A 20686-nucleotide genomic window follows, 5' to 3' on the forward strand; every position below is an offset into this window, starting at 1 on the left:
AAAGTACTACATGGGGGACATATCTTGAAACTACTAGGGATGGAACAATAGTAGTAAAAATGGGGAGCGTAGGCTATTGGATGGTCTACTGATGGAACCACTATGGATGGATGGGATTGAAAATGTGGTGGAGATGGGTGATGACCAACATCCATGGGTTTTAGTAATGAAGGAATTTCGCCAGTGGAGGTAAGATGAATACTAAAAATTAGGGCAATGTGATGATATTTACAAACAACTAATTGGGGAATAGTGGATAGCGGGGAATGATATATGGAGACAGAGTGAAAAATTGGGAAAATGCAGGAACCTACATCACACCTACATACACATTTATAACAATTTAATTAGTTAACTAAAATATATAGTGAATCAAATATTTAAACAAAATTTAATTTAAAACATGATACCAAGGGTGGGGATGATATGTATGTCCTAGGTGGGTTTTTCTCCTCACGTAGTGTCACCGAAACCTAAAAAAAAATTAGATGAACACTATAATCATACCAAAACTAAAAGAATGTATCATATGGACTAAAAAAATATGAAAATTTGGCAAGGAGGGATAGTTTTAACTCACCATACCTGAGTAGGAAGTACACTAAATGAGAAAGCAACATCCACTATAGCATCGGTGGGTGAAACTAGCACTAACACATTTGTAGGGGTGGGGTGGATGCTATCAGGGAATAACAACTATAAACAACATATAATTATATGTATAAAGAAAACACAATAAAATTTATATGTGTGTGTAGTGAAGAATATAAATATGGTTAAGCTAATAACCTGCTCCATAAAAAATTGTTGTCTACTCCCCTCCATCTACCGATAGCAAGTTTGTTCACAAATGATATATATATGAGGCTCATGTGAGCCTCCATGTAGGCTTTGTTGGTCAAACAATGTTGTAGAACCTAATGATCCAACCCTACACACACACACACAAACACACACATATATAAAAAGAATGTAAAGGAAGTTAAGATAATAACCTCCTCCATAAAATTATACTGCTACTACCGTCCATTATCTCGTATCAAGTATGTTCACAACTGGTACATCTATGAGGCTCACGTGAGCCTTCACATGGCCTTTGCTAGTCACATTGTGTTGTAGAGTCGGATGGTCCAACCCCTCCCATAACATTAACTGTTGGTGGCTCCTAGTGTGAAAATTCTACAAACCTGCCATGTTGGAATATGGTGCGAGTCAATGTGTCTATTTCTATCTAGGTTTTAATAATGTTATCCATAACTGGATGATGTTGGGTAGGGGGCTTAGGTAGTAGTCTAGGTGGACATTGACCTAGATCTGGGTTACACCTAGCGTTTTGTCTATCATATGATTACCCTCTAGAATTCTCAAATGTCATAGTAGCTAACATGGAATCCTAGCCTAAATATTGCCAATAAATTCCTCAAGAAATATATTGGTACCTCTATATTATTATAGGGAAGTTTATAAAATACCATGATCCACCTATCCCTCCAATGGTATCAAATTGGTCAGTAGGTGCACTTGTCCATACAAATGCATATTTTTTGACTGGTAAAGGTTGGTTGTTTCTTAGGTCAATGAAAAAAGAAATTAATTTGTAGTTTAGTAATTTTGAGGTCTCTAATTCAGTCTTTAGTTAGATTGGTTCTATGGTGTTCATACATTCTAGTCCTATAATAAAAAATATTAGTTAACTAGATTTGGGCATTATATATGGATGATGAAAGTGAGTTTAATGAAGTTTCCAAAGAAAATAATGATGGCTCTTTGGTGTTATAGAGGTCCTATATTAGTGACATCCAAGTAGCCAAGTATACATCAATTTCATCACTTGTATTTCTTGTTCTTGATTGGGGTTTGGTTGTTTTAAATTTTAGTTTGATGATGGTAGCTTTCAGTTTTGAATAGGTTCCATATTAACCTTTTTCCATATGATTGAATATGACTATTGTGCATAGGATATTATTTAGATAATTTTATCAATTTTAAACCAATTAAAAAAAAACAAAAACAAAAAAATAAAAATAAAAAACAAATCCTTTAGAATTCTTACTTGGAGTCGCAAAATAATGTATGGCTGTTAGTTAGCACTCAATGTAGACTATTAATCAAGATTTTTTCCCAATCACACCTAAAATAACACTACACATTCCCAAAATGGTTAAAAATTGAGGTTATGGGCACATAAAATAATGGCCACACCAGGAACATGTAAGTGTTGCAAGAACATGCATGTTTCTAAGAACACGTGCATGTTCATGACCCTTGTTGAGTTGGCATCCTAGTTGGAAGCTAAAGCTTTCTTGAACCTGAATGCTCAAGGATGTGTGCATGTTATTAGGAACATGAATGTCTTCTTGTGGGAACACATTCTTGATGCCCCGATTTCCACTTTTGTGGCCATCATATTTGTGCACCCACTCTTGAGCATTAGGATAATGAAGGAAAGGAGGATCAAAGTTTGAAATTTTCATGCTTCATGGTTGTCTTTGATGTTTCCATCCTTTTCCAACAACATGATTCAATATGGCCATATAGTACACAAAAATTACAACACTTGTTAGTGTTCCTTCTCTTGGACTTTGCTCCTTATTCTAGATTTGGTGTATAGGAACACTAATTATGTTTGGAGCACTTATTTCTTTTTTCTCCTTCACCAATTCTTCTTGTGACCTTTCTTCCACTACACCACCAAGGTTTTTTTTTGTATATATAAAAATGATATTCACGTGCAAGAGCTTGTATTGTTCTCACGTTAATTGACCACAAAATGTTTCAAAGTAAGCATTTTATAAGTAGCTCCAAAATATTTTTTCATGGAAGAAACAAAATACAACAACAAGGTAAAGATTAAAGGTTGAAAAGTATCATCAAATCCCCATACTTCTTTATAACATAATCTACAAGTAGTCTGACATTATTAAACCTTAAGATATAACATTCAATGTGAACAAAGACAACAAGATCCAAATCAACTCTAGTGTATTCATTCTTGGGTTGATGAGCTCAAATTTCACTCTATTTACTTAATATAGTTTGTCAACCCTTAAGGGTGAAACTTTAAATCTTTAATGATTAATATTAATAAGTCCATAGGCTTCATCATGTTTTAACACCTTTGGTTTTGTTTATTTCATATAAAGGTCATACTTGTGCTTCAAAAGTAATTCTTGAGTCCCTTCTTAACGGAGCTTCCATGTGGGACTTCCATGAGAAATAGTTATTTTTGTTTAAAAGAATTTCAATAGAATTAGAAAAGTAAGTAACTAAAATCAAATGACTAGAAACACAAACATTAACTATATCTTTACAAAAGTACATGAAAAACAATGTACTTTGAAAAATGGCACTTCAAAAGATCATTGAATGAACAAGATACACCCTTTATAAGTTACAAAAACAAGAATTAGAAGGGGATTTCCAAGAAAAATGAAAAATAACAAAAATACTAAAAGGAGTTAAGAACTAATAAGATGATAAAATACTTAAGAAAACACGAAGGATCAAGAATATAAACTCTAATGAAGAATAAACCAACAATAAATACTATAAAAAGGACAACAATACCCACATAGATAGATAAACAAACAAAATAAATCCCTAAAAGAAACCTAAAAAACTAGGAGGACAGGACATGGACCCAACTTCTACTAATAATCCAACCATCGTCTCTATTCAAACTATTGGGTCTTTTTTCAATTTCTGTGGCCTCCCTCAATTTACGATGATGGTAATGACTAACCCTAGCAACCACTCGGGCCTCCTCAATGCATATGTGATGCTTAGATTTCTGCATGCTTTTCCAAAGCAGAGGAGTGGGTCCTACCATGCTTGATGTCAACGTTTTGCTTATGAATCCTTTAATTAATTGAGTGACCAATATTTGTTTAATGGGCCTCAACCCTGCATTTTATTGTTGACCCTGTTTTATTTATTGATTATTTTTCTTTGAATATATATCTATATATATATATATATATATATATATATATATATATATATATATGTCTTTTGGCTGGTGTATATTTTTGTTTTATTTTATTTATTTTTTATTAATTATTTGATTTTAGTTGATTTTATTTCCTTTAAGTATTTTTATTTATTAAATGATCTATGATTAGGGTCTTGATTCTTTTTTATAATTTTTGACTTCCCTCCTTGTTTCGAGTTTGACTTTGATTTTTTTAATAGGATTTTTTAATAATATTTGATTTTAATAAATTACTTTAAATATATTTTTTCAAAAACTAGCCATTTAATATAGTCGTTACTTATTAATATTTGTTTTAATAAATTAATATCATAATTTAAATATTATTTTTCAAAAACTAGCGGTATATTCGTTACTTAATAATATTTGTTTTTAATATATAATAAATTAATATCATAATTTAAATATTATTGTTCAAATATAGCCGTTACTTGAAATTATGGTCACTACATTGCTCTCTATTTAAGTCTTTGCCATGGTTTGCCTCTTCATATGGTCCTCATGATGAACCACACTTGTTGGTTCGAAAAGCACCAGCCAAAAAATTCTCTTATGTGATTTCTACCTAAAAACTTTTCTTAATTCATTATGGATCACAGAACTCTGAATTTAGCAAACAGTATTTATATAAAATATTTTATTGAAAGTGGGCATTGATTATTTTTTATGTTCAACACTGAAATACTTTTGTTATTAGTATTTTTCTAAATACCATATATCAACTCCATCTTAAGTATTGGGAGAACTACACAACTCCCTCATTCTTGAAAAGTTGAAAACACTTACTGGAAAAATAAGAAATTTCTTTCATATTATATATATCTATATATATATATATAAAACGTAAGGTAAATATTTTATTTATGACAGTCATTAAAATATTTAATTTGTTATTAACTTTTTTCCCCAACTTGATGCTGAGCACAAAAGGAATTACATATCTCCCTCATACCAAGATGCCAAAATTGCCTTTCAAAGCATGAATAATTTCTTAACTTTCAGTTGTGCATTCTCTCTATAGATGATAATGAAATATTTTATATATGTCTCACATTGAAATGTTTTATTTATTTATTATCCTTTATTTCAACATATTAGATTAGTTTAATCATTGAATAAATTAAACAACCTCAACAACCATGCACCATGCACCAATATTAATGATGAAATATAACCATAATTCTCCCCAACAAGTCATCGATAAATTAAATCACCATGAACATGCATACTAATCGGTAGCACACTTAAAAAAAAGTCGTACCATTTAAATAAAGAATGTCCTCCTAACAAAACCCTTACATGATAACAACAATATATAAAATCCAACCTAAAGTGCACCACCACCATTCACCGTCTAAACATAGGAAAATGCTAGGTCACCATCAAATCATAATGTAATACCTCCTCTTTATCTCAAACTTAGCAAATAATATGTTAGGGAAGATACTAACATCATAAAATACATTCCCCTAGGTGACATCTAGAAAATATGATAAATCACCCCCGAAAAGTTTTAGAAAAACAAAATAAATCATCCCACTCTAACAACAAGCATAGAAAAAAGTTAAACCATCCAACCATAAATATGTACCCATCACACATCTAACATATAAAATACCATTGTAGAACATCCCTCCTAATGCCACCAAATTATACCACATTATCTTGCAGAAGTCATCATAAATTTTTAACAATCATCAAACACATCATCACTTAACTCCTTGGGAATAGAACCCATCATCCATACCCAAAATAAACATATATACCAAACCACTATAATGAGATACTATGTTTCACATCCTTCAAAATTGCAACATATTATACCACATTATTTTGCAACAAATTATACCGCATTATCTTGCACAGGTAGTCATAAAATTTCAACAATCATCAAACACGTCATCACTTAACTTCTTGGTGATAGAACCCATCATCCATACCAAAATAAACATATATACCAAACCACCCTAATGAGATACTAGTTTCACATTCTTCAAAATTGTAACAAAGGGGTGACCAACAAGCCCAATCATTATCCAACCAAGGAGAAGTGAGACTGTTCTAGACTCGAGACGCCAAAGATGATGTATCCAAGGCGTTTGAGAAACGTGTTATTGCTGACTTTGCCTTCTGCAATGTTAAGCTGCAACTACATATTAGGTTTAATATCATTCCGTCCTACATGTTATAACACTTACACATAAATGATGACAACGTTGAACTGAATAACTGAATATTGAATAACCTTCTCAGATGGTAACTACTGAGAACCATAGGAATTAAATATGTTGGCTGTAACTTATTGAAATATTTAACATGTTTGGACTGCCTTTGGTCTGTAGGTCCATATTTTTGTAATATATGTATTATCATCTACATATGCAGGCAGCAACGTGGGCTCTGAATGGCGCTCGCCGGTTTAGGTATACTTTAAAACGGGATCCGACCAAAATCCGTGATGAAGTATTAGAGGTAAGTCATCTATAATTGTGCCTTTTTATTGTTTATTTCTGTGAAGGAAAATGACACCTTGATCATACAACATTCCTAAATCCTTTCTTTTCATTCTTGCAGGAAGCCAAGCTCGTTAAGGAAAGAACTCTGAGTGGAATAAAAGATGGTATGAGAAACTCTCCTTCTTTGGGTACTATAACACTTTAATCCCTTAAGTGAACAACATAATTCTATATGTGGAACAGATGAAATTGGTGAGTGATTATCGAAGAATCCGGTTAATTATTGACTATAGTCTTTTTAGCCAAAATTTTTAATTTTGTTTTATGGGTCTCTGCATGGTTTTGGAGAATTAATGCCCTAAATTTTGGTAATAGAACGTAGTTACAAATCTATATATCCTAGCATTTAATTGTTTTTCAATGGACTAAATGAACAGGGCTTGTGTGAACAGGGCTTGTGTTGTCAGAAGAAACACTGTAGCTTATTTTTCCTTTTACTTTGCATATGGTATTCTGTGGAAGAAAGATCATTGTTGAGTGGAGAGACTTATTCTACAGCGTGATGTGTATGGATATTTGTTGGTTATCAAATTTTGTTCTGATTAGATCTGTATTTAAGAAATTAAATAAAAATTTAGAACAAAATAAAAATTTTAAATTTTAAATATTTAAATAATATCCCCTCGTTCCGTATTTAAGATAAATCTATACCAGTTAATTTTTTTTCACAATTCTCATGTGCATATTTAATATTCGGAAATGCCTTTCCAGTTTTTGGTTAATAACTCATGAACTATTGCCATTCTTAGAAGCTCCCCCGGAAGAATATGGAATTGGACCACTAATGCTTGCAAAACTGGTTAAAGAACAGGATAATGATGCTCTAAAGAGGAATGGAGGGGTAAGCTGAGAAAGCAACGAGAATTCTATTTTGTTCACACATCTCAATTATGATGGACTTATGCTTTTAAGTTCCTGCTGAAGTAGTTATTACAGTAAGAACCCTATCTGCTAACAGGTAATTGGAGTAGCCAAGCTATTACATACTGATATCGAGAAGGGTATTAAGGAAGATCCAGAAGAGTTTGAACGCCGAAAGAAAGCATATGGAGAGAACACATATCCCCGAAAGGCTGCACGCAATTTTTGGGTAATGTTTTGTTTTGCATTCTTCGGTACACAACACTGCATATTTGATCTGCATGCGTATTTATCCCTTCTGAAATCTGCATTTATTTATATATACGACATTCCTCTGGCAGGTCTTTGTGTGGGAAGCGTTTCAGAACACGACACTCATCATTTTGATGATTTGTGCAACCTTGTCACTTGTTTTGGGCATAAAAACTGAAGTAAGTTTTAGATATATGCACCTATAAATTCTTTTTAAGGAAGAACAAGGTTTATTTTATTTAGAGACAGAATGCAGTCTGCCTATGATTATATTCCATTGTACATGTATGTGATTCAGATGATACATTTTGTCAATTAAAAGGGAAAAATGCTGTCCCAACTTAGCATGTAGGAAATAAACAATGTAGGGCTCATACAATGACTGAGTATAGCTTTTGAGATTTAACCTTATGCCTTACTAGATCTATTCTTCAGCTCTGCTTTTTGAGAGTTTGAGTTTCATATTTTTTAATTTTTGAAAACATATCGTATGTTTATAAAATAAAATATTTACAAATAGTAAAGCAAAAGTGAAGATACTTACAATGAAAATCATTATATATTCCAAAATGTGATTAGTCTTGAAATGAAATTTGAATAAGTTAAAGATTTTAAAGATGGTCATTTCTAATCAACACAAATCCATTAGACCACACACACCACACTCTACAAGAAGTGGACAAGGAGCTAAATAATACTAAAAACAAAATTAAACCTAATTTATTAATGAATAAATATGACGGTGGCAAGGTGTTCTATTAAGGCACTGTGTGGTGAAAAGGTCACTTGTTTGAAACTTCGTGCGGAAAAATCCAACCATGCTAAGGGCTAGTGTTGCCCAACCCAAGTGCGATCCTAAGGTGAATTTGATGGCTTAGGTGCCCTTGGGTTGCTACTACTGAGGGCACAAGTTAGGCATGATAGTCATCTCAGGACTCACAATACTTAGCAAACAAAAAATAAAAATAAATAGGACATAGATTCTTAAACACTACCATAACCCACTAAAGATGGAGCAAAGTAGAGAACAACAATCTCCATACAAAGAAAAAACCCAATGAACCCAACTTTAAAGTAAAACTAAACACTAATTTTAGAAATACTTTTAACAAATTAACACTTCAAAAATGTGCTGCACCATCTTTAGGGCATGATAGATAGGAAAACACCATCACAAAGCCCACTTTTGGCCTTTCTGACTATTTTATAAGCTACACATTTGAAACCCTGGCATCCCCACAACACCTATATCTTGCAATCTCCAACTCCAAATTGAGCATGATTCTTGTTAAATCCCAATGTGCCTTCTTCCCCTCCCAATTCCATTGAATCAAACTTACAATGGCTTTCCAAGGTGACTGTGTACTTTTGAAAAAGGAGCTAGAGACTTGAAATAGGTGGGGCAAGGAAATAATATGGAAAAGACCAAAGTCCCTTGCATCATACCTATATGCCAAGAAAACGTCATCCGATGTCAAAACAAAACCTACTAAGGGATGGAGCCCACAAATACACCTCACCACCTACTTTGTTGTGCTTTGCTGCAAAAATGCTTGTCGAAGTGGCAACATCAATCAAGCCAAGACCTCCCTAATCCTTGGGTATAGTACACATATCCCTTGGAGAAAAATAAAAGTGTTTTTTCTCCACCATGCTTAGACCACAAATATGGACATAAAATCTATTCTAATTGTTGAAATTGAGCCTTGCTAGGAAATCAAGAAGAGACATAATAAACATGAGAGGCCTAGAGAGTGATCCTAACCATAATCATCTTCCCAATAAATGGGAAATCCTTATGATTCCAAACATGAATCCCACATATAAATTAGAAAAAACCCCACCCAAAAAGATATGCTAGAAAAGGAATATACATGGTTAAAAACTACACGAGGAAAAGTCATCACCCTAGAAATATGCCAACCAACCTATATTTTCAAAAATTATATAGGCTCTTTAGGTAATCTTTTAGTGCATCAGTGGAATCAGGTTCGTGACACACAACGACTCCCCTCATTTTTCTAATTGCTGATACAAAATGTCGTTATAGATGCAAAAATCATTGCATGCAATTTCTTGTTGGGAGGAGGATGCTGAATTTTGTAGAATTTGGAAAATTTTAGTTGTAGCAGAGCATTAACTAGTTTTTGTAATGCCATAATTGGAAAGTAATGCAAATAAAATGGAAAAGTCTTGGGAGAAGTCATGTCAAAGTAACAATGGTGAGGTGGTGTGATGGATAGCTTGGAAATGATGATGAACATGTAGAATTAAATTAGCCATCATGCCATGTCAAGGTACTGATGGTGTGTCGTACGAAGGTACGATGCGAAACCCGCCCCGCCCCGCCCCCCCTCCTCGCCCAACACCTCAACTGAAATGGTGGCCCTCTTAAGCCACTATTACAGGGTGGTCATGTCACACTTAAATACATGACTGCAAGTAAATGAGAGAGATTTATTGTCAAGTACTTATCAATTGTGTTGATACAACAACTGATTAGGACAAAACTGACTTGTTTGGTAGTGCGTGTTGGCATAGCTCATGGAAACTTCCTTGGTGGGCACCCTCTATGCGATTGTAGTGGAAAAAATGGTGATACACCATCAACAACATCCGTTGGAAAAATGGAAGAATGCTATCAGCAAGCATGACTATAATTAGCTGCTAATGGTAATTGGAGTATCAAGATCAATGATTGGCATCTATTCTTTAACGATCAACAATTGGTAATGTTTGATCTCCAATATCAACAACATCTAGTTTTCAATATCACCAGGTACATCTGGTATCAATGTTAATAACAACATTTGGCCTTCAGTATTAGGAGGTACTTCTGGTCTCAATGTCAACAACAACATCTAGTTTTCAATATCAGCAGGTACATCTAGTCTCAGTGTCAGCGACAACATTTAGCTTTCAATATTGAGTAGAAATATTATAGATGAAACAATGTTTGAAAAACATTATTTTGTTACTACAAAGAAAAATAATGTGTTGATCTCCAACAATATGGTTTTGAATCAACACTTATCTAACTGTGCCCTAGATGGGTTTTCACCATTAGAATTTTATTTATTTATATTTTATTTTTTTGACAACATGTTGAAGGTGTTGGATACTTCCAACATGCAAGGGGGTCTCCCTGATGAAAAATCCCAATTATACTTCACACTGTTTGGTGTGTGAGCCCTTCCGGAAATAAGGCCCGACTACCTTATTTTCTTAAAGATATGACTTTACTTCAATGTTCAACAGAAGAGAGTAATGCATAGATACTTTCGGATTAGCAAGTGAGTATGACTTGTGGAATGTTTAACTACGGAATGTATTAGGGTTCTTCTACTGAAAGGGGAGAGAAAAGTGAGCATTTGAAAGACAAGTAATAGTACTAATTTAGAAAAGACACACGCGCATGTACATGTAAATGAATCGTTGTACGACTAGAAAAATAGTTCACATAGAAGAAATGATTGTTAAAACACATATAGTACACCTTCAACAAGATAAGTACAAAATCCATCAAAATAATTCAATTTCCTTAGTACAGATGAAAAAAACATACATTGCAAACATTCAAAGAATGATCTTACAATATTTATGACATATGAATGAAAGTGTGTTGGCTCAATGAGATTCTGAATTAAGAAAAAGTTCCAACATACATCAAGATAGTAAACACCACTATCCCCAATAGTGGAGCATTAGAGTAACCACTTTCTCTTCCAAAAGAACTAGTTTCCTCTCTGATGCCTGATATGAGGAGCCAAGGTGAAAAGTCCTTTACATGAGCAATGAGGGTGTATATATAACAAATGGGGTAATCATTCATCTCCCTTATGACTCTTGGACTACCCTCATGACTGTTTGACTTCTATGACCTTTCAACTCCTACATGACTTTTCACATTCTATACATGTCTCTTGGAATTCCACTTTACATTACATTTCTGATATAATGAAATTACAAAATCCACAAATGATGTGGCCAATAATGACATGACACCTTGATAAGACATTGATGACATGGACTGCATGATGATGTGGCAATGCCAAGCCATTCTTTCTATTGCTATCTTGGAGTCTTCTTGAAATATAGTGCATTTTATTTTCCTTCCTCCTTAATCAAGCTTGAAGATAGGGAGTCTTCAATGTAATACTGATTTCCAGCTACTGTCACAATCTAGTGTCCCTTTGTCTTCTCTTGATCAATCAACTTGTCTTCACAGCTTCAAAGGTGTCTTCTAGTAGGGTCTCCTTCTTTGTATCCTTCATCATCATCCTATCATGACATGATATGATACCTGCAACTGAAATCCACTCATGAAAAGAAGACATCAATATGATAAAACCCTAGTCTAACATGCTTTAGGATGATCCATTAACTAAGATGGAACCATTTGAGAGGCTGAGACACAACCTTAATGATTGCGCAATTGTGTAGCTCAAGAGGTTAGGGGCTAGGACTGAGCCTTGAGGCTATGCAGTACATAGTTTAGGCTAGCTAGGGCTAGACATATGCGTAGTTGAGGGGCTCAAGGAGTCATGTTGAGGGGTTGAGGCTTGAGGTTTCCCACTACGCAGTTTCAGAGGGACAAAGGCCTAGGGATTGTGAAGTTGCATAGTTAAAGGGGAAAAGGTTGAGGCTTGACGCTTGAGACCGCACTTTGCACAAAGGGGACTGATAGAAGGCAAACACTGTGCAGTCCTAGTGCTCAAGGGCCAGGAGTAAGCATTGAGACTACGTTATGTGCAGTTCTGGAATGTGTTATGTAACCAGCTCACAAAATAGAAGAAAATATAGCTCAAAAAATTCAAAATCAACCTCTTCCAGGGGAAAACCTCCTTTACATTACACAAATGAACAATTCTTGGATGATACAAATGACAAAACCTCCTTTCTATATATAGGAGTCTAATGGGTCACAATATAATCAAAGTCAACATAGAAATAATAATATAAGGGCACAATAATAACAATATGGGGACAATAGGGGCACAAGAATAACAATAAAGGCTACAATTACAATAGTAATGGGGGAATCACTAGGATTATATGGGCCTAACATGCCCCTCTCCTTCAAAAAGTGTTGTCCTAAACGCTTGAGTCGTTTTGGATGCTTCTATATAAAATTCTCATCCTCCCATGTGGAATCTTAAGCGGGTAAGTTCTTCCACTTGATGAGATACTCCGAAATTGATCGATTTCATAGTTGTCGAGTTCTTGAATATGTGACTGCTTCAGTTCCAATATGATTTTTCTTTCCTTGTAAAGTTTTTTTGGAAATATTTTTTGAACTGGGATCTTGTCACCTATAACCTTCTTTAAGCATGAAACATGGAAAACTGGGTGCACTCGGGAAGCTGCAGGGAGCTCCAATTTGTATGCCATAGTACAAATCTTTTGCAACACCTTGTACAGACCATAATACTTTGGTGATAATTTATCATCCTTCTTAGCTTGATTGAGGAACATTTGTTTATATGGTTGTAGCCTTAGAAATACACAGTCACCTAAATAAAAACTTATTTCGCTGTGATGTTGATTTGCATGTTGTTTCATTCTATTCTGTGCCAAAGTGAGGTTATCCTTTAAGAGTTGGAGAACTTGTTGTTGATGCCAGATGTGATCTTCTACTACTTGAACCTTAAAATTTTCTCTTAAATATGATGTGATGGACGGTGGATGATATCCATAAGGTGCCATAAATGGGGTCATTTTTGCTGTAGTATGGAAGGAATTCTTATACCACCATTCAGTCAAAGGCAACCATTTGACACATATTGTTTGTTTATCAAATAAAAAGCAACGAAGATATGCTTCCAAACATTTGTTTACTATCTCAGTTTGCCCATCAGACTGAGGATGATAAGATGAGCTATGAGCTAACTGAGTACCAAGACAAGAAAATAATTATGTCCAAAAGTTTCGAGTGAAAATGGGATCTTTGTCGCTTACAATAATCTTTGGATTTCCATGTAGATTTTTAATTGTTTCCATAAATGCAGTAGAAATTGTACTGGATTTAAATGGATGAGATAATGAACAAAAGTGTGTATACTTGGTAATTTTGTCAACTACCACCATGATGACACTCTTTCCTTCGGACTTGGGTAAACCTGTGATAAAATCCATTGAAACATCCTCCCAACATTGGCTTGGAATGGATAAAGGTTGTAATAGACTTGGGGTCTTAATTGTTTCAAATTTATTTTGTTGGCAAACCAAACATTCCGCCACAAACTTTTGAATATCAGATTTAAGGCTACCCCAAAAAAATTCCTTCTTAACCCTATGGTAAATTTTTAAAAATCCTGAGTGCCCTCCATAGGGAGAGGTATGCAATTCCATATTAATATTTTTCTTGAGTTGGGAATTCTTACATAGGTATAAGCGATCTTTGTACCATAACGAATCATTTTTTCAGCTAAATGTATTAGATGTAATGGGATCTTGTTGTAAATTTTGAATGAGTGCTCACACTTTTTTTTCATTCTTACATTCATCCCTTGCTTCTTTTATCCAATCCGGTTGGATAATAGAAATGGTGCAATGCAATGCTTCCATATCCTCATTCTTTCTTGAGAGTGCATCTACCACAACATTTTGCTTCCCTTTTTTGTAGATGATTTCAAATTCATAACCCAACATCTTTGTGACCCATTTTTGCTACTCTTCTGAAGATAATCTTTGTTCTAAAAAGTATTTAAGACAATCGTGATCCATTTTTACCTTGAAGTGTCTTTCCATTAGGTAGGGTCACCATTTCTTAAGTGCATGTAGTATTGCCAACATTTCCTTCTCATAAATAGATTTGTGCAAATACTTTCTTTTGATTGGACGACTTTCGAAAGCAATGGGTCTTTCTGCTTGCATTAAAACAAAACCAATTCCATTTCTTGAGGCATCACATTCCATAATAAAGGTTTTGTGAAGTTTGACATAGCTAAGACCGGTGCTTGGCACATTGCCTCTTTAAGATGTTCAAGGCCTTCGTTGCTTCTGGATTCCATGAAAATGCATCTTTGTTTAATAATGTTGTTAGAGGTGCTTCTATTCTCCCATAATCCTTAACAAACTTGTGATAATACCTTGTCAACCTGAGAAATCCTCACAGATGTTTTATGGATGTGGCGATTTTCCATTCCTTAAAGGTTTTAGTCTTTCTAGGGTCTACCTTAACACCTTCATGAGATACAATATGACCCATATATTCCACCTCTTGTACTCCAAAGAAACATTTGGAGCTTTTTGCATATAATTGTTTCTCCTCCAATAGTTTGATCACCCTGTCAACATGTTGAACATGATCATTCCAAGACTTGTTGTAGATTAGTATATCATCAAAAAATACTAACACAAATTTTCTAAGGGGAGGTTTGAAAATGGAATTCATCCAACCTTGAAATGTAGAAGGTGCATTGGTAAGACCAAAAGGCATGACCAAAAATTCATAATGAACCTCATGAGTTCTAAATGTTGTTTTCAGTATGTCTTCAATTTTCATTATGATTTAATGATATCCTGAATGAAGATCCAACTTGGTGAAGTAAATTTATCCATGAAAGTCATCCAATAATTCATCAATGACAGGAATGGGAAATTTGTCTTTAATAGTGAGCTTGTTGAGCTCCCTATAATCTGGACACATGCTTCATGATCCATCCTTCTTGTGCACCAATACTACTGGAGCAGAGAAAGAAATTTGACTAGGTTGACTTATATCAGCCTCTAGCATTGCTGCAACCATACATTCAATTTAACTCTTCTAGGCATAGGGATATCTATAAGGCCTGATGTTTGGAGGAACAATTCCTGGAATCAAATGAATAGCATGATCATGATCACGAATAGGTGGGAGGTCTTTGGGAGTCTCAAATACCTTGGAATGATTGTCCAATACTTTTTGGAGATCTGGAGAAATGGATGATTTTGATGTTGGAATCTCTAGCGAACATAATTGTGCAATTACGCCTCGTGGTTCCTTCTTTAGAAAAATTTTCATTCCGTTAGAGATGATTATCTTTCCCATTTCCTTGTGATACCCCTTAATTCAACTTCCTTTCCTTCCGAAAAAAATTTCATGAAAAGTTCTTGAAAATTAAAAGCTATTATACCCAAGGATTGTAGCCATTGGACTCCTAGTACAAGATCAACACCAACCATTGTAATGGAAAATATTGGTCTATTCAATACATATTCTCCCATGGATAGCTTGATATTATGGCAGTTTCTAGAGTAATTTATGGTTTCTCCACTTGCAACCACCACTTGACACTCTGGTGTTGGATATCGGAAGCAATTCAATTTATTGGCTATCTTACAATGAATAAAATTATGGGTACTGCTCGAATCAATCAACACTATTACCTTTTTTTTTTGTAGAAAAATCGAACCATCTATTGATATAAGAAGGTTACATAGCATAATGCAAAGCATTTTCGTTTCCCTTCTTTCAGAGAAACCAAAAACAGCTATTTGTGGAGATTTCCAGATATTCCTCCAAACAGCCTTGTCAAAACCATTCTTTAGGACAACTAGATAAGCTATGGTTTCCCCAGCCCCCGGCTTCCTAGTAGGAAAGCAACCGAAACAGGATGAGGGACAAACCACCATGTCAAAAAACCAGATAGTAGGCACTATGCTAGCTATATGATAGTTTAGTATAAAAAAAAAGACAGGAGCTCAGATCTCCAATGAGAGGGAAACAACACTGAGTCCTGTTACAGTTTATATAATAACAGAAAGTTTTTGCAGTAGTATATACAAAGAAATAGAAAGCTGGAAAGTGAAAGAGAACTGTGGGCAACTCACAAGTTATGCAAAAATGGGAGGAGCAAGTCGCCTTGCCACCTCATCCACCACTTCTTCTACTGACCATGTGCCCAAATCCTTTTCAGTGCCTTTTTTAGAAGGGCTGTTTGCTTCTGTGTTTCTTTCCCTAAAAATATGACAAATTTGAAGCTGAGAAAAACAATTTTTAAGTCGAACAATCTCACTAAGCAAAGGTGTTAAAAGAAAATTCTTGCAATGATGCATTCCATTGGCCCACTTGATTGTATTTAGAAAGTCACCAAATATCTGAGCCTCACACTCATTGCGCAAAGAGAGCTAGCACTGAAGAAAATGTAAGGATTTTAATTCAACAAAATTATTTGTTCCGGTGCCAAGTCCAATGGATGCTTTGAGGAGAATCCCCGAGGGAAAGTGGATAACCAGACCAGTGCCGCATTTCTTATTCGTATCTGAGGCCCCATCGAAGTAAGCCCACGGGATGGAGCCCTTTATTTCTTCTATCTGAACAGGCCTGGCCCACGGGATGGAGCCCTTTATTTCTTCTATCTGAACAGGCCTGGTACGCTGAGAAGAAAAGGGAGAGGGTATGCTTTCATAAATGGCCACTCCCTCTGCTGCTAATCAGGCAATGGGAAAGAAAGTATTTGTGAAAATCAGGCGGTTTCTGGCAAGCCAGATTCCTCACACACCCAATAAGGGTAGCGTTCTAACTTTATCATTGGGAGCGTGCTGCCACCAGCTATTCCAGGCCTCAGAAATCTCCTCCCCCTCCCAACTTAGGGGGATATTAGTCAATCGTAGCATTTCATTCCAAAGGCTTTTAGAAAAGGGACAAGTAAGGAAGATATGCTGGGGAGTTTCCTCTATCTCCTTACACAAAGAAAACCACCCGGGGCCATTTTTCCCCCTTTTTTGGAGAAAATCCCAAGTGGGTACTTTTCCTTGTAGAACACACCAGAAAAACAGCCGAGTCTTGGCTAGCCCTTTCAATTTCCACAGTGACTTGGCCCACCAATTTGGTTCCTCCCACCCCTTTTGGGACATAAGCCAGTCATATCCCTTCTTAGGAGAGTAGAAGCTTGTCTGTGAATGCACCCATCTCAGCTCGTCTAGCTCATTGGTAATACGAATGTGAGAGTTCAGCCGACTAGCATGGAAAGCCCTCCATTCCTCTTGCCATCTTCCTTCTAGGGAGAGGAAATCCCTTGATAACCGCTCTTGTCGCCAAATAGATGAGTTTACAGGATCAGCAATTTGACAGAGCAAGAAAAAACCTCTGTTATTTAGATGTTTGATCAGATCCCGTGAGAGGGCATATGAGTCCGGGTAGCCCATCCACGGATCTCTTCCAATCCTTACTGAGCTGCCATCAGCTACTTTCCATGCCAACCCTTTTTCAATAATTTGTACAGCTGCCACCAAAGCATTCCAGATAACAAAGGCATTTTTTGATGATTTGATGGGCTGTCTGATCCATTCCAAAGGAGAGATTGGGTCGATATACTTTCTTCTGGTCACAACAGTCCAAAGATTGTCCAAAACTACTAGCCTCCAGGCTAATTTAGCAGCTAATGACTGAGAGAAAGGAAACAAGTCCTTTATCCCCCATCCACCCCAGCATTTTGGTCTGACAATTTTATCCCATGCGACCTAGGGAGTAACATGGTCCTTCTTCTGTCCAGTCCATAAGAACTTGCTGCAGATTTTATTCATTTTTAGCATAATGCATTTCGGCACCCAAGTGAGACTAGCCCAGTATACAACGATGGCCAAAACCACAGATTTAATCAAAACTAACCTGCCAGCCCTTGACAACCATTTAAAGCTCAAATGTTTCATTCTGTCTTCAATTTTCACCAAAAGCCAAGACCAGTCTTGAACCCTGTAGGAGTCATGCTTAAGCAAAAAACCGAGATATTTGAAGAGGTCATGAAGGGACTTTGCTTCAGAAGAGAGTAGCTCTTTTTCTCTGTTCACTTCAGAAAGTGAGAGCCCTGTAGTAGTGATGGAAGATTTCTGATCATTTATGACCAGACCCGTGGCTTTTAGGAAAATGTCTAGAATCCTTCTAATGTAGCGGCAGTCATCCCAGCTCCCATCACAAAATAATAGAATATCATCTACAAATAGGAGGTTAGTTACCCAAAGATTAAGCCCAACTTCAATCCCTTTCAGATCACCCTGTCCCTTTGCCACTTTGATCATTAAGCTTAATCCTTCAGCTGTGAGTAGGAACAACAGCGGGGATAGAGGACATCCCTGGAGTAGACCCCTTTGAGGATTGAAAAAATCCGAAGTAGCACCGTTGATTAGGACAGCAATCGAGGTCGAAGAAACACACCCCATAATCCATCTCACAAAGTCATACCTGAACCCAAGGTGCGTTAGGAGAAGCCTTAGATACATCCAGCTGATTCTGTCATATGCCTTAGAAAGATCTATTTTGATGATGGCCCCTTTTTTCCGACTCTTTTTGAGGCTGTGAAGGGTTTCCTGAGCTACTCCAACAGCCTCATGAATTTGTCTTCCATCCAGAAAGCCAAATTGTTCCAAGGAAATGTTTTTGGAGAGGAAAGGTTTTAGCCTGGAGGCAACAATTTTTGCAATAACCTTGTATAAGTAGGTGCACAGTGAAATGGGGCAAAAATCATTAAAGGAAGAGGGGTGGTCAGACTTTGGGATGAGGGTCAGGGAGGTAGCATTGAAGGGCTGGTAGACCGAACCTGAGACCTTGGATTCTTCCACCACCGCAGTCAGATCTTCGCCTAGGGTGTCAAAAAAGTGAAGGAAGAATTCCACCGTCCAACCATCCAGTCCCGGGCTTTTCTCTTTTTGCATCAACTTTAGAATAGCTTCCACTTCATCTTTAGAGACTAGAGACATCAAAAGACCTTTTTATTCTTGATATGTCCTTCTATCTTGATAGTTTGTGGAGCGGTAATTCCGGCCAATGCATTACAAGATATGGTCGGATTCATTTCTTCTTTCTCTAGGGTTTTTTCCTGGCGTATATCCTATTCTTTTGATGTTTCTTGTTCATTTGCTTCCTCCTCTTCACAATCTATGTAAAATAATTTTTTCTTAGCACACTTATGCGCTTTAGTGTATTTTCTATCACAAATGTAACAAAACCCTTCTGCTCTTTTTTCTTCCAATTGTTGTGGTGTAAACCTTGTAGGTTGTGGAAGGCTAGGGGAAACAACACTTCCATATATATAGTTGTGAGTGGTAGGCTTCCTTGCTTCCATGATTTTTCTTTACATTTTTCTTACCAACCTGAATTCCTTCTCCAATGAATTAGGTTTCCAAAGGCGAACCTCATGTTGGTTTTTATCCTTTATAGTCCCTATGAAAACATCAATCCTATGCTCCTCTGGAATATATTTTACCCTTATATTCAATTTTTGGAATTCCTCAATGTGCTCCATCATTGAACCCTTTTGTTTGAGATTTATCATTTGGATAAAAAAGGTGTTGCTTTTTGTATCCTCATAATGTGCTATCATTTCTTCTATAAAAATTGTCCAAGTGACAATTTGTTTACAAGAGCAAAGCCATCGATACCATACAAACTTATTTGGTTCCAAATATAAAGTTTTAATGCGTACCTTTTATGTGTTTTTCACATTATGGAGATCGAAATATTGCTCCATTTGTAGTATCCATGTTACGCGATCCTTGCCATCACACTTCCTCATATCGATCTTTGGAACATGGTGGGCCTTCAATCCAATGTTAGAGTGTATGAAATCATGATTAAACTTTTTTTTTGTTCTCATCATGAGTTTCCTTTACTACCCTTTCGACATTAGTAAGAATTTCTTATAGCAACTTTGTCAAATCTGTCTTCAAATCTTCCATATTGCCTCTAAGTTTTTCTTTTATACCATCCATCTTAGCTTCCACATCATTCATATTAGATTTCACACCTTTCTTTAAACCATCCATATTAGCTTCCACGCCATCCATCTTAGCTTCCACGCCTTTCTTTAAACCATCCATCTTAGCTTCTGTTACTTTTTGTGAGAGTGAATTTTGATGCACTTGGTCTCGTAATTTTGATATATCATGTTGCATTTTTTCCTCTTATTCATTAGTCACGCTAGAGATTTTAGGTTTCTTACTAGGTGTTTCCATTTTATTTCTTTGGGGCATCAATTAATAATAATTATTCTTCACTAGGCCCTTTGAATTCCTTCAAACTAATTTTTTAAACCAAACTTATGCAAAATTAAAAAAAAACTACACACTTTTTTTCACTTTGTAGGAG

The 20686-nt window shown here is 35.7% G+C and overlaps 1 protein-coding gene across 1 annotated transcript in view; it reads left to right on the plus strand.

Annotated features, from left to right (window-relative positions):
- The window catches only part of LOC149241477 (calcium-transporting ATPase 8, plasma membrane-type-like), a 244784-nt gene that overhangs the window by 21198 nt on the left and 202900 nt on the right, over nt 1–20686 (plus strand). Inside the window, exons 2-6 of the mRNA XM_089373995.1 lie at nt 6377–6463; nt 6566–6611; nt 7257–7348; nt 7466–7597; nt 7710–7799. Coding sequence (XP_089230121.1) covers nt 6377–6463; nt 6566–6611; nt 7257–7348; nt 7466–7597; nt 7710–7799 — 447 coding nt within the window. The remainder of the gene's footprint in view (nt 1–6376; nt 6464–6565; nt 6612–7256; nt 7349–7465; nt 7598–7709; nt 7800–20686) is intronic.

This window comes from Pinus tabuliformis, chromosome 8, assembly GCF_031772625.1.
Source record: "Pinus tabuliformis cultivar Carrire ecotype Pingquan chromosome 8, CPIR1, whole genome shotgun sequence".
Taxonomy (NCBI): Eukaryota; Viridiplantae; Streptophyta; class Pinopsida; order Pinales; family Pinaceae; genus Pinus; species Pinus tabuliformis.